Source organism: Nyctibius grandis, chromosome 7 (genome assembly GCF_013368605.1).
Source record: "Nyctibius grandis isolate bNycGra1 chromosome 7, bNycGra1.pri, whole genome shotgun sequence".
Classification (NCBI taxonomy): Eukaryota; Metazoa; Chordata; class Aves; order Nyctibiiformes; family Nyctibiidae; genus Nyctibius; species Nyctibius grandis.
Genome location: NC_090664.1, coordinates 25,438,434 through 25,453,394, shown reverse-complemented (window position 1 = coordinate 25,453,394; position 14,961 = coordinate 25,438,434). Strand labels below are relative to the sequence as shown.

Here is a 14,961-nt window from a genome sequence, read left to right as displayed (position 1 = left end):
TGGTGAACGTGCTTTGCATGTAATGGCTTTACCATGTATTCCTTTGTACTTTTCCTACAAGACTCTTGGAATCTGGAAAAGGTATAGTTTCTCTGAGGACTATTCTGAGCAATATCTTAAGCTATTCATAAGTACATGCACTTCATGTGGAGAGGGTGTTAGGTTTTTTGTGTAACTGACCATCATGTTTTCCTCTGCTATAACGAAACACATTATGAACGAAGTGTTGACTTTTCCAGTGTTAATACAAGCACTGACTTTTTTTAAGTGCAGTACCAGGTGCTTCCCACTGTTCATTCTTAAAAAATGTTCCTTCCATTTTGTCAAGAGTCATAGTTGGTTATTTATTTTATCAGAGAGCATTTCTGTCTTTTTAGGAACTATTTCCAGCCAACCGGCAGAATGTGGACCATTTTGCCAAGTATTTTACTGAAGCAGGTCTAAAAGAGCTCTCAGATTTCCTTAGAGTTCAGCAGTCTCTGGGGACTCGTAAAGAACTTCAAAAAGAGCTACAAGAACGTCTCTCTCAGGAATGCCCAATTAAAGAGGTAAAGAGTGTTTTTTTTAAAACTCTGTTTATATAATAATAGTCAAAAACTTAAATCAACAGTAGGTACAGAGGAACAGATATGAGCACCTCATGGATTTCCTCTGTTTTTCTTTAAATTATTTTAATTTATTCATCAGCTCACTCTGTGCTTAAGACTAAAGCAACAAAACATTCTCTGGATTTGCAAGTGCAGCTGACTGCGGGGTTTGGGTTTTTTGGTTCAGTTATACTTGATGCGAATGTATTTCATTTAACTGCATTAACTGGTAGGTTGGAGGGGAGGGACAAAACTTGTAGTCAAGTAATAGTACTGTTGCTAAATAAAAATAAAAAGGAAGCATTTAGCATGTTATTCTTGTTCTAATTTTGTTTCTTATTACTTCTATACCGTGGTGTTATTTGTAAATGACTGCAAGTATTTGGTAAGTTAGCATTGTTTCTGGTTGATTGGAAATGTTGCTTAAGACAGCAGTTTGTTTCCTGCTCCAGATAGTACTTTACGTGAAAGAGGAGATGAAAAGAAATGACCTGCCAGAGCCGGCAGTGATCGGTCTCCTATGGACCTGTGTCATGAATGCTGTGGAATGGAACAAGAAAGAAGAGCTGGTTGCAGAGCAAGCCCTCAAACATCTAAAGGTGTGTGCACAGGCAAAGAGGGGAAGGGCTGCTGTGAATTAACAGAATGCGTTCTACAGCTGTAAAGTTTTTACCTGTTTAAATCCAGGAGATTTAGAGTTTTGAAGGCTGACACTGAGCACACCAAGCATTGTGTATAGTCCCTTCATTTAGTCAAATGAATGCAAAATGGAGTTAGTACAGATTATTGAATGGCCTGAGGCATACAGTGCAGGAGAACCAGGGCAAACAGTGGTGGTCACAGCCTGAGCGCCTCGGCATTGTGCTTTCTCAGTGCACTGGATCCTGAGAGGCTCCTTGCCTTGGGGACAATGCTAAGCAAGTGCTGAGACTCAGCTCTGCTCAGACCTGACTAGTAAGCCTGCAGGAACTGCCTTTGCAATGTCTTTGCCAGAAGCAATGAAGTTTTGGGAGCATGGTGAGGTGGTACCTGTGCTGGCTTTGCACAGAGCTCATTAGATCCAGGCAGGACTGCTGAGCTCAGAATCTGTGAAATGGTTGTTGCCAACGTTGACTGTGGGAGCTGGATACTCAGCGACTTGTCAACTAATAAGCCAGGAGCTGGCTTGAGAGCAAGTGCACTGTATAATGTGGTTACTCTCTGATCCAGGTACTGTACTTGTGGATGAGAGAACTGAATGCATGGAAAGATGGGCTGTAGTTTGCTAAGTGATGACAGATTGCAGTATCACAGTTGCATGGTGGTACAAAAACTCTTACGACCTTGGAGTGGAAAAAAAAAAAAAAACAAAACCTAAGAACAATGCAGAGGCATTGGAGTCATTGCTATGGTTGGTACTTCTCATCTAAGTCTGAAGGAATTGTGCAGTGGAAGACGCTTGAACTGAGAACAGAGGCAGAGAGGCTTTTCAGCAGAATTGGTCCTTTTGAGCTGGTAAACCATGAGCGAGAGAATACTCCCTCATAGCCGAAGCTGCAAAGATTTGCCCTAGGACAGAAGCAATCTGTACTTTATTCTTTATGGTAAAATGGATCTTAAGCTTGATCTCAATTCCTTTCTTCTTCATATTGGATGCCTCCCCATACTTGGGAGTTCCCACGTTGGTTTAGCTCCTGCTACTGCTGTCCTTTCATCTGAATTTGGTTTCCCAATCAGTCATCCTAGAAATGTAGTTGCTTGGGATCTTGTGTAGTCTTTGATGGTAAAATTGAATGCCTTGAAGTCTTCTCAAGTGACCTAAATAGCAGTAGAAAGACAAGATAGTTTCCAGATGGAGAAGAGACACTGTTTTTCTTGTTCTTTTGATGTAAAAATTGATCATATCTCTTTGTTGTAACAGAGTATCCATTGAGATTTATTGTCTGGTACTGTAGGGCAAATTAACAAACACTTTTTGGAATATTTGAACATTGGGAAAAAAGAAACATAGCTGGCTTTGTACAAGCATTGTTGACTGGATGCTCAGTCCTATGCATCTCGCTGACCCAAGCCATCAGCTATGTATGTAACCCCACTAAATTAGGTACGGCATCTTGCCTATATAAGATGCTTTACCCAGGCGACAAATTTCTATGGGGTATTTACTATTTGCACTTACAGGTAAGATTTTAACAGAAGCAGTAGAAATAGAAATTTAGACTTCGCTAGCTGCTTCTTTACATTTCAGTGTTCAAAAATGAACAGCATTTGTTTCCCATCCTTCCTCTATGGATAGGTAGAGACAGATCTTGGATTCCTCTCTTTGGGTTCTCACCTGACCCAATGTGTGAGCCAACTCCAGAAATCAGATTAACGCTGTTAGCATGATGCAGAGCCTAGTTCCTGTGCCCTCCTGTGTGTCAACATACCCTAGAACAATCATGGAGTTGTTTCACCCTGGTGGCAAGAGTCAGGATGTGTATAAATACATACTTGACGTGGGACAGGCCAGGTGGTGGGATTTATTCTTGTGTGGCTGTACCTGACAGGGAACTTCCACGAAGCACAGTTCCCAAAGCTTTGACATCTGGGTACTAGTCTTTTGAATTTATTAAATGTCTTTTAGTAAGCTGTACACAATGGACCCCTGAAAAGAAGTGTCAAGGCACAGAATATTGACCTAGTTTACAGTTCTTAACAAGCTTTACTGGATGGGTGGCTTCTTAATGGAGGTGGTGGACAGCCATGAACCAGTAAGTACCATGTGTGCCATCTGCATGGCAGGACTGGTGGGAGCTGAACTCAGGAGGAGACAGGGCAAGCTGTTAAACCCTGAATCTTACAGGATAAGCTCTTCATTGTCCCAGTAACCTCACTATGACACTGGGGCTTGTGCCCTAGGCTGCCTCCAGTGCAGGGAAGAGACATTCCCTGTGGGCGGGGAGAATCCTCCAGACAATTTGCACTGCAGGCAAGGCTGTGGTGTGAGCTTCTTGACACTGCAGTTGCTGATCCGCTGCTACCTGACCTGAGGCAAATGGAAAATAATGCCACTGAGCTCAGCTGGCAATGAGAGGAAGCCAGTCTTATGGCTCCTTAGTCAGTTAGACACTTGTGAAACTTATAATTGTAAGTCTGTACCAGTTAAGGAGTGAGAGAGGAATGTGAAGGGAGTCAGTCAGATGTGGCAAAATGAAGGGATCTTCTAAACTGAAAAGGTAGGGGGTTTTTTTATAAATGACTTAATGCTTATAGACAGCAGCACTTCACAGACCTATGGATGGGAGTGAGTTCTGCTGATGCTGTTAAACGAACTGCAATGCATATTGCCCTGCTTCCCTGCAACTTGCCTAGATACCAGCTGGGTGCTTCAAGGGCCGAAAGGGGAAAAACAGTGAGTCTTGTCACCCAAAGCCTGGACAAGTTTTGCACTCCTTTTACCAAAACAGTAACGTTGTTTCTAAAGATGCGGCTATACCTGCCAGAAGGGTCAAAACTCAGCCTCTGGTGTTAGCTACATCTAGTAATTTCTCATAGTTACTTTGTAAGGAAGTTCCTTCCAAAAAGTAATAATACTGTCTGCCTGCCTAGCTGCTCTTGCTACAGTTGCTGTGTGATTTCTTGCTCTCTCTGACTTTAAATTAATAGCTGATAATTATTTTGCAAAAGACATTCTGGACCAACTTTTCATATTTTAGTCAATTTTCATGTGTTTTGATAGTTTTTTCCATGGATCATGTTGAGTAAAACCCTCAGGATTTAGCTCCTTGTAAAGAAGTCCCAAAGTGTATGTCGTTTGGAACGTGTCCATCAGTGCTTCTGGTGATGGGTGGTTTGTTACCTGACCGCGTCCGTCAGCAGCCCTGGTCACACAGACCAGAACTCTGCGATACCAGGCCACTGCAAATCCAGCTGAAAAATGCCAAACTGACAGTGTTACTGAAAATGATGAAGAAAGGCTGAGCTGAGCATTGCGAGAACAATTTAAATAGTCACCTTTAATGTATATTTGGCCAAGGGCTCTAAAGATTAAGAATAATTTGTCTCCCTTCAGCTCTGAAAAATGCTATTAATATTACCTTAAATTTAAGATTGCAGTCTTGGATGGACTCACTACAAGCTAAGAAGAAAGGAAATTGGAGAGATGCAGATATAAACACTCTGGTTGTTAAGGAAAGAGTGAACAGGATATGATCCTTTGATGTTTTTTTATTTTAAGATCTGAAATTAGAGAAAAAAAAATTGTAAAAACAAAAGTTTTTTCTTTATCTTTTATTATATTAATAAACTCCAGGAAAAGACAATGAAATATACTGCTACTGTCTTGTCAGAATAAAGTTAGCAGTTAATGTTGTGCTTTGAAAACTTTGCTGTCTACCAAAGCAAAGGATACTCTGATGATGATAACGAGAAAAAATGACACTTGATCACACTTAAACTGGAATAATTTAATTTAATTCAATTTCTTAGGACTTCCGAAACCCCTGTGAAACTACAGATTTGTGTTTTCATGTTGTTCATCTTTGGATGTCTTACATTATGAACATCAATAAAGCATCACTCCTGAATCAGCAGCATGCTGCCTTGTGAAATGTATGAACAGTGGTACTCCAAGATGTGGACTTAATAAATTGATTTTACAAAATTCAGTATCTGTAAGTGGTACTGAATTTTAGCTCACAGCATGCAGCACATCTTACAAAAGCTCATGGATATTTATGTATATGCATTGTATGTGTTTAAGTAAATGCAATTGGCAAGTAAATCTAAGGTTTCAATGAAACAGATTTGCAGGGATGAAATTCATGATGCATACATTAAAAAATTTTATTTGTTTATTTTTATTGTCAGTATACTGACATGCATTTTGGTTTTTTACCATCTTTTCCTTTCAGCAATATGCCCCCCTGCTTGCTGTGTTCAGCACTCAAGGCCAGTCAGAGTTGATTCTTCTCCAGAAGGTGCAGGAGTACTGTTATGACAACATCCACTTCATGAAAGCCTTTCAGAAGATAGTGGTACTCTTTTATAAAGGTAAAAGTCTATATCCACTGTTGTATCCTGTGCATGGATTCTCTGTGCCACCCACTCACCTACGATGTAGCAGGAAACAGATCTTCTCCGGGTATTGCATATGAGAAGGTTTTGTTGGAGCTGAACTCTGAAATACCTTATGCTTCGATAGGTCAAAGGAGTGTGTGGCAGCAGGAAAAGCCGAAACAAGCCCTTCTCTCTCTCTTGTGTTTATCCCGTAGTCAAGAAGCATGAGCAGCGTCCAAGCACCATCCACAGTCTGTTCAAGTGCAGTTTAGTTCTTGTGTAAAAATAGTTCTAGGAAGACATTCCTTTAAATTCATGGCAGATTTAAAAAGTAGATTAGAGCTTGGTTTTAAGAAACCTTAAAAGTGCAAACCCTCTTGGCAGGAAGATTTTTCAGGGTTTTGTTTTGTTGGTTTGGTTGTTTTTTGTGTTACTGCCTCCATGCCAGAAGGAGCTTTCCTTATTCTTCTTTCCCTTTTCCTTTCCCTGCCAATTTCTTGCAGGTGCCATAGATTGAGGGATTTAATTTTTATTGTGTAGTTGATTCTTTGCAAGTTTATTCTGATCGGGTTGTCATAGAGACTAATGGTCTTGCACTGCGTGTGATGAGTGGGTGCCAAACAGTTTGTTCTGACATTTTTGCTATGAATAGTTGAAGGACAAAAATCAACAAGGGTAGAAACCCAGTACTGATCTGTGTTCACCCTGTTGTGTCCAGGTACATGTTCAAGGCAAACAAGTTCAGACTGTTAAAATAATTTCATGTCTTCAAAAGGCAGAAGTAAGTGAATCACATGGATTTATTTCCATCCTTGTGTTAATATAGCATGGCCTCAATGATGAAATGAAAAAGCAATATGCCTTGTCCCTCTGCCCTCAAATTCTACAATTTGTAAACACTATTAATGACTGAGCGAAACTTGAAACTACAACCTGCAGCAAGCACTTTGTTCAGTTTTCTTCGGAAAAGAAAATAAACTTTCAGACACGGTGAATGAGCACCGTAACTGCTGTGCATTCAGACCATAAGTGATGGTTAAACCAGAAATAATCTTGTATAGGATTCCCTTCAAAATTTTTGTAAATTCATTATTGCATTAGCCTGCAAGAGCAACCCTGACATTCCAAAGTATTTAACAAAAAGAAAATAAATCTCTAAATTGTACGTTAAACTTAACATGCTCCAAGAACCCAGTTCCCATCTACTCCGCTCAGCCTGCATGCTTGTGTTCTGACTCTGGAGATGTACTCGGACAGGCTTGTTAGGAAGGGTGAGAAGACTTCAGCCTCAGCACTACAGGTGCCACAATATTGTATAGCCTTCGCATTGATGTCTAGAAGAGTGTTTGGATCTACCATATGGCCTGTTGGTGGAAGCTCCGAGTTCAGCATGTTCAGCATGTCCAGCATGTGCAATACTCGCTGTGCCCATATTCCTGCCTGGAATATCTCGGGCAGGCGTGCCGGAGCACCTGCCTCTCTGCCATCTGATGCAGTCATGCGGTGGCACAGCTGCCAGCCCTTCCTGGCCTCGTTTAGGCTGAAGCTGGATCGATCCTGTTTGGCAGACTACTGCTGCCTACTAGCAACTGTTCACCTGACTTTACAGCCACTGGCCGTAGGGCCCTTCTGAGTGCTGGACACAGTAAGGAAGTCATCAGCTCCATCTATTTGAGGCAGCTTTGGAGTTGAACAGTGTCCATTAGGTAAGGACATGCTACTGCATTAACCAGGGGAGATTCTGGGAGCGCTAGTCCTCCAATTCCTGTTTCTCCCACATGATGTTACCGAGCTTCAATGGCTCATGTCTTTGGCTTGTCCAGAGCCATGCTGCCTGTCTCTGCTTCGCTTCAGTGCTGGTAGATTTCACCCTCTTCTCCTCCCCAGTTCATACCTATCCACTAAAAACAAGCCATCAGGTCTTTTTGGAGACATACACTTTATTGTAGATTGATGTTGCTGATGACAGCATATCTTCTCTCTCCTAATAGTCAAGGAAAACAGCCTCCAAAAGCTATTACTGGCTACATCAGTGGTGAGGGAACAGCAGACACCCATGTTCCCCTCTCTGTTTTGCTTCAAGTGTAACCTGCACAGGATCTGGAGAGCTTTCAGGATACCTAATGAACTTTTTCTAGTGACAAAGGCATCTGAAGTTTCTGTGGATGGGCAGACAGAAATGCAGCTATCTACCAGCATGAATGTGGACAGTGTATTGCTTATTACTTATTACGGGGGAGTGCTTCCTGGGCATGAAGATAGTCATCAGTGATGACAGACACCAAATGCCATTCATGCTTTGACAAATTTAGTTGTATGGCTGCTCTCATCAGCGCGGCCAGCATCTTGCATTTAAATCCTTCCCATATTTCCATCATAACATAGCCCTTGGATTGCTTTCCTGGCAACTACCTAGAAATACCTAAACATATTAACAGGAACAGTGGGGCTCATTAGCACCTAGAAGACCTGGAAAGCCTGTGGTGTTGGGTTTTTTTTTATTCTGTCTCTAAACAAGGAGGAATATCCACTTTTCCCCCAATGAAAGCCCAAGCTCTGTTTTCCTTTATGTGGTAGCAGCTTCTTACCAGCTTGTAGGTATAATCTGCAAAAGCAGTTCTGTAGTCAGTTAAAGCTTGTTAACATTATTATTATTATTGTTATATCTTTGTGTTCCTGGTACAGTATAGAGAACATAAGCTGTCCAGTTCTGTACTGATCCCTGGCTGTGATGTTGCTTCTCTGGTTGTCACTTAAAGCCAGTGCAATTGTAAATCTGCCAGCTACATTTGGACCAGTAATCTAAAAGCCAGTTGCAGAATAAGAATTTTCCTGAGTGACACCTAATAAGTTTGCCAGCCTCCTTGCTAGTAATGCTTGCGCTGTAAGGCATATTTTGGTTTTTAGTCCACTCCATGTTGCAGTGTGTCCCTTAACTGTGCATAAAATAAGCATTGTTGTTACTGTATTACATGCTATATATCATATTCACTTGCAGAATCTCCTTTCTTTTAATTTGTGTTCAACCTGGAAATTTCAAATGTGAAATCTTGATGCTATTGAAATTAATAACCATTCCTTTCACGAGGATCAGAATTTCACCCTTTGAACAGCAAACACCCTTAGAAGGCACAAAGCCTCTGTGTACTTTTGCATTAGAATTCAAGACAATGTTTACAAAATACCAAAAAAAAAAATCACAAGTACATGTGAATTAGTACTCTGGTTTGCAGCAGCATAGTTTGGCCTCAGAGTTATTCTTCTGCAGTACGGAGATGTTGTAACCAAACGATGTAGACTGTCTTCTCAAGTGCTGCAGGAATCCTGTGCTTACAAGAACTGAATCTTCAAGTTCCACTCGATACACGGGTTTTGTTTTTAGATGGAACACAATTATCTTTAAATATCTTCATTATTCAAGTACTTTCTTTTGCTACTGGATGCAAAATTTTCCCAGCAAAAAAAAAATATACCATAAAGACCATAACTGTACTGTGGGTGACATTCCTTGCATTGAAAGAGCCCTTGCCTTAAGGCTCTGCAATAGAGTTGAATTTTGCAGATTGATTGACTGTGGTGGCAGCTGACAGGGTGTGCTTTTCCCTTTACTGCCGATGGCTATGCAGTTTGAGTTGAAAGCAGAAATCATTTGAACTGGGTGATTTAATACAAAGCTGAGACCTGAATTTCAAGTAACTTTCCAGTTAACCCTGCAGTAAAGACACAGGCTGTTCAGTCTCTCTGCTCTGCAGCTTCTCCCTTTCATGAGGGACGTCCCTGGAGGCTCTGGCTGTGGGTGGTTTGAGTGGCAGTTGGCTGCACCTGCAGAAAAACCAGCTCTCTTGGACTGACATCACCTGGGACTGCAGTGAAAATGATGTGCACACACCCACAAACCACAGTGTTCAGCTTCAGCCATTAAAATACGTCTATAATCAACTTTAATGAGGAATAACTATATATATACAAAATGAATCATTCCCTTCCTCCTCCTGCCCCCTCCCCAGTGTTCCCATTGCTTCAAAGCAACCTAGAGGTATGATTAACTACACCCTGTCCTGCATGATTGTTTAATTGAGCATCTCTGTGCTGAGAGGAGAATATCATCTCTTAGGAGCACTGGAGGCATGAATGTATTACAAATAATATTGCTCAGAAATGAAAGGAGAGTTGCAGTTGTCCTTTTTGCAGTTGAATGCATTTTGTTCTTCTCTGTTAGTGTAGGAGGCTTTATTGCTGTGGAGTTATATACAGGCAAATTTTTCATCCACCTGACTTGAGAATGTTTTAATCTTCGAGGCACACAGTAAGATTATGTGCTGCTATTATCGGTTTTGGGGAGCAGGGGAGAAGTTCCCCCTTCCTCTTTGGCAACAAACCCATTGAGCTTACAGTCTGCAAATAAAAAAAAACAACACTTAAATCCTATTACTCTTGAACTGAGATAGGTGCCTACCTGGAGGTGCTTCCTTGTACAGTATCGTAATCTGGACTGTAACGCAGCAACAGGCTTCTCCAGCTTCTTCTATACAGCAACTTCGTGTTTTTAAACGTCCACAATGCCCAAGTGCCAGCTTGAGCTGGGGAGAGGGTTGCTCTAGTTTTTTTTTTTTTCTTGTTTATTTTTTTTCTGAAATCTCTCCTGATATTCTTTGCCTTACCCTAAGGATCATAATATGTGTCACACCGTGAGTAGTTCTGCAGATGTAGTTGTGTGAACTTCAGGACTCTTTGGTGAACGTAAGCTTTTTACATGCAGGGATTAAACTGCAGTTTCATGAGGGTCCATGTGAAATATTTTCAGGTTTGCTAAATGAAAATCCTGATTTGTTAAATGCTGTAATGCCTTTGAGCTGCTGCTAAAGTCTGCTGGCAAGTGTTTAATGCAACAGGTTTGAAACCTCTTTCTTAGTTCCAATGTTTCTGTTACATTGGAGAAAAAGATCATTGTGGTGGATTGTGATTTCAGGAAGATAACGGCTTTATGTGCCACTTGTAGGGTTCACTAAGCACAACTTTATATGTACTGAAAAAAGCCCAGAGCCAGTGCAGTCCTGTTTTTCCTGCGTTTTCAGCTTACTGTCAGTTGGAGCAAACTGCAGAAGAGGTTTTATTTGGAAAAGTATCTGAGAGACAAGGTAACTTCCAGTCACACACACTCACTAAATTCCAAATTTTCGGGGAGGCTTCATATTCAGTTACTGTTGGATGTCTTGGGATAGTTTTGATTAAGTTCAAACGTATCCCTGGTTGCTTCCATATGTTTATTATTCACCAGCATATGTGAAACGTGTCTACTCTGTCTCATTTGATCAGATGCTTTGGGGTTTTGGTGTTATTTATTTCAGTTTGCCTTCTGCCCTTCCCTGCCACATCTGCTATAACCTTTAGGCTGAAGCAGCAGGTGATGGTCAGGGTCAGCGCTTCGGCAAGCGAACACCCAATGGGAGGGACGGCATAAAGGAGCTCAAGGAAGCAGTGAAGGACTCGACATAAATGTGTTGATTTTGCGGAGCAAGGGAGGGTAGTTTGTTCAAAAACAAAAAGAATGGAAATTTTAATGAGATGTAGAAAGCTGTCTTTAGTCTTTTTATAGAACAAATACAGTTGGATTTTTTTTTGTTCTTGCCTCTTGCATTACGTAACTGCCAAAATGCCATTGTGCATCCCAGATTTTGCCTCCACAGCCATCAATTACTGAGATATTTGGCTTGGCTGGATCACAGGAGCTTTGTTCCTGGGGCTAGAGGTCTGTTGCTAGACCTAAATTTGCATCTGTTGGGAACAATAAGTGTCCTTGCTGTTTATTAGGATTTCTTTATTCTGAATCTCACTCAGCCTCACATTCCCTCACTGACAGCTATTTTGTTCTTGATGCTTGACAGAAGAATGTGAGCTGTGCTGTCCATCTGAGCCAGTCCCTTAAAATGGGTGGTCTGAATAGTGGCCTTAAAACTTATTAGCTAAAACCAATATAAAACCTTTAGGGGAAAAATGATTGCAAAAAAAATCCCTACTGGCTGTCTTTTAACTGTTCAATCAGGAGGTGTCTGTCACTTCAGATTTCTAGAACCATGCACAGTTCTGTGATCCAACAGCAAGAAAAACCATGGTATTTCTTACTGTGGTAACTTCTAAGATGTGCAGACTGATATTTTTTTTGTCCACCATCTTATGTGGTGTATTTAAAGCAGATGAATAGAGAACTCTCCTTTACAGAAGCACAATATTTAGTACTTTATTTTAAGCCTAATATGTTACACATTTTATTGCATCTGGAACCCCTTATATGCATCAGATATTCTGTAGTTGTAGCCTAATATAGTTCATGCAAAGCTTGTTCCACTCCGATCATATAAACTTTTTGTATGCTGCCTTTAAAAAAAAAATCTTTCTTCCCTCATGTTCAAAATCTTCGAACCTCTAAAAACCACATTGATTTTTTTACAAACACTGATCTGTATTTCAGCTGATGTTCTGAGTGAAGAAGCTATCCTCAAGTGGTATAAAGAAGCGCATGTTGCTAAAGGCAAAAGTGTTTTTCTTGACCAGATGAAGAAATTTGTGGAGTGGCTGCAAAACGCTGAAGAAGGTACAGATTCATTTAAACAAATATGGTAGTCTCTTGACAAATCAAATTTATTTTCCCAGATTTTAGTTGTACCAGGCATATGAAGTATCCAGAATTAGAACAGAAAACAGCAGGCATGACTGCTCCAAATTTTTTCCACTTATGCCCAAGCCTGACTACACTCACAGTTTTTTAATATTTGTGGTGTCCTCGTGAAGTCCTTAAGTCATCAGGTACCACTTGTCTGTAGACAAATTTAAGCTTTTGCAGGGAGGAACACTGCATTGATGACAGCCTGAAGTACTTTGGTGTTAGCATGCGCAACCTGTTTTCTGTATCAGTGCCTTTTCTGCTATTATCATTTGTAGTGGCAACATAGCATAAGCCTGCCTGTGCCACTACAGTTGAAATTGGTTTTAGCTGAATGATCAGGCTAAGATATGTGGTCTGTATTTACTGCTTTAAAACAGTTATCAAGAAGGGGAACTAGTTTCTTTAGTTCTTAACTATGTTTTTCTCATGTTCTGTATAGGAAAATACTTCGGTTTGTACTGAATAAATAAGTTACCTTTTTTGCATGAAAAAGGAATTCTGCCTCAATTGGGAAGAGCAATCCATGTGTAATAGATAGAGATAAAATTATTAGTGTTCATTTGCATCCATTTAATGTAACTGGTTTTAGAAATTTGGAGGGAATGTGTAGTAATGCCAAGAAGCAGGTCAGACTGCAGCAATTCGCATGTGCAGGTAGCAGTATAAAAATGGTAGCTCCTTTCACACTTGAACTTTGCACTAGCAATCTTGGTCTAATCAAGCATTTTTTTCCCCTTTTAATCTTCTGCTTGTATGCCTTTCTGTGGCTCTTTATTTTTATCCTTTTCTGCACGTCCACTCTGCCAGATGTCCTTAATTACAAAGTCCAGTACAAATGGAGACAAAATGTTACTGGCAGAACATGGAGACCATGTTTGCTCTGAGAAATCTGATCTGATGTGTAATATTTGTTGGCAGCAAGCCCTGTCCTGTCAGGTGAACACAGACAGAAATATAGTAGGATGCAAAGTAGCTTTAGGTGACAAAAACACCGTGTATGTTCCTACTTCTAAATTACTTCTACTTTTCTTACTTCTACTTCTTCTCTTTCTACTTCTAAATTACTCTTATCTTATGCTATACAAACAATAAAAAAAAAGGTGTTCGTACAGATTTCGTACCTGCTGTAGGGTCACACCACATATGCCTTTCTAGATAGGCTGTATGATGATGATGACTGATATTTGCAGAGCAAATACTTTAAATGGTGCTTCCTGGATGACAGCAGTACAACCTACTCATAGAGATTAGAAGAGTGAGCAAATACTCAGCTCAGATACGTATTGCATGGCTCTGCAGATGAGGACCAGAGGAAATCATAGTGATGTGGTTAAAATTTTAGTGACAGATCTGTAAAAGAAGAGCTCCACAGTGGAGGGTAGCAGAGTAGATCTTTGTCTTCTGAAGCTGTGCATTTCTTTTTGGCTTACTCCGTTTAATCTGCCAGCCTTTCTTAGGAAGTAATCAGGCGTGACGAAAATTTTCATTTGAAGTTTGGAAGGATATCCTGTTACTTTCATAGAATTACATCACTGTCCTTGTGCAACCTACGTGAAGTGTTTTACTTCTCTTCTAGAGTCGGAGTCTGAAGGGGAGGAGAACTGAGACGGTTCAACAAAGCACAGTCTCAATCTAGGTTAATGCCAAATGCGCTTGGGAATGCCGTACTGTTCAAGCAAAGAGGCTTTACTTCAGTGTCATACAGAAAACTATAGGCTAGGCTTTCCTTTTGTTTAGAAGAATAAAGGTTTTAAATGGAGCCCTGAGGCATTAGATGCTTTACTTGGGACTCTACCTCTGGCTCATTGTACACAAACTTAGGCGAAGACATTGAGCAAGGAGCCATATAGAAAAAGTGAAATGAAATACTTATGGACTCCTTTTTGTTAACGGTCTTTTTCAGGTACTATGGTATATGAACACTCCAATTTCTGTTTATAGAACTGTCTGGTCTGTGTTTGTAGCTCAGTATTGGCTTGTGTATGTGATCTGACACCACCACATTTTTTTGAATAAATGGCTTTTATATCTTAGTTTTGTGGTGTTAGTGTGTGTTTTCTAAATTTGGTCTGCCAAAGTTTTTATGATTCTTAAGTGAAAATTACACAAGAATGTCAAGAGACTGTTTTCATACTACTTAATCACAAAATCAGCATCTGTAGTTAATTGGGATCACTGTCTAATCCTTATTCCTGTATTTCCATATAACTTTGGAGAGATTAACCAGATTCCATAGCCAATGTTGATTCATTCAATTTATTAATTCAAAGAAAATGTACAGGAACAAATCTGCAGAGTTCCAGTTTTGCATGTACAAAATTGATGCAAATGATAAGTAAATAATATGCTGTTCTCAGTTCAGACTACACTCAGTTATTGGCGATGGCTAAATTTTGCAAGAAAAAACATCTCATTTTAGAAGCATTAGCTTCAAAACATGCATGACTAGAAGTCATTAATGTGAAATCTGGAATTTATTTACATCAGCGTGATGTTACAATTAGATGTTTGACTGAAATATACATAAATGAATATATAAACTTCTCAAGATCCACCCTACTTTCTTTAATAGTCCCCCTGTGCCTTCATGTGGTGCCACTTACAATTCCAGTGCCTGGGACCTGGTTAGGATGTTGCATAAATAGAGCCAATGTGCAGGTTTGTACATGCATACAAGTCTCAAAAGCCAAG

General features: G+C 40.2%; 1 protein-coding gene across 1 annotated transcript in view; it reads left to right on the top strand.

The window, feature by feature from the left end:
- BZW2 (basic leucine zipper and W2 domains 2) overlaps nt 1-14,303 on the top strand; it is a 58,296-nt gene extending 43,993 nt beyond the window's left edge. Inside the window, exons 8-12 of the mRNA XM_068405014.1 lie at nt 378-548; nt 1,040-1,186; nt 5,462-5,600; nt 12,076-12,198; nt 13,847-14,303. Of these exons, the coding sequence (XP_068261115.1) occupies nt 378-548; nt 1,040-1,186; nt 5,462-5,600; nt 12,076-12,198; nt 13,847-13,875 (609 nt within the window). The 3' untranslated portion in view covers nt 13,876-14,303. The remainder of the gene's footprint in view (nt 1-377; nt 549-1,039; nt 1,187-5,461; nt 5,601-12,075; nt 12,199-13,846) is intronic.
- The last annotated feature ends 658 nt before the right edge of the window (nt 14,304-14,961 follow it).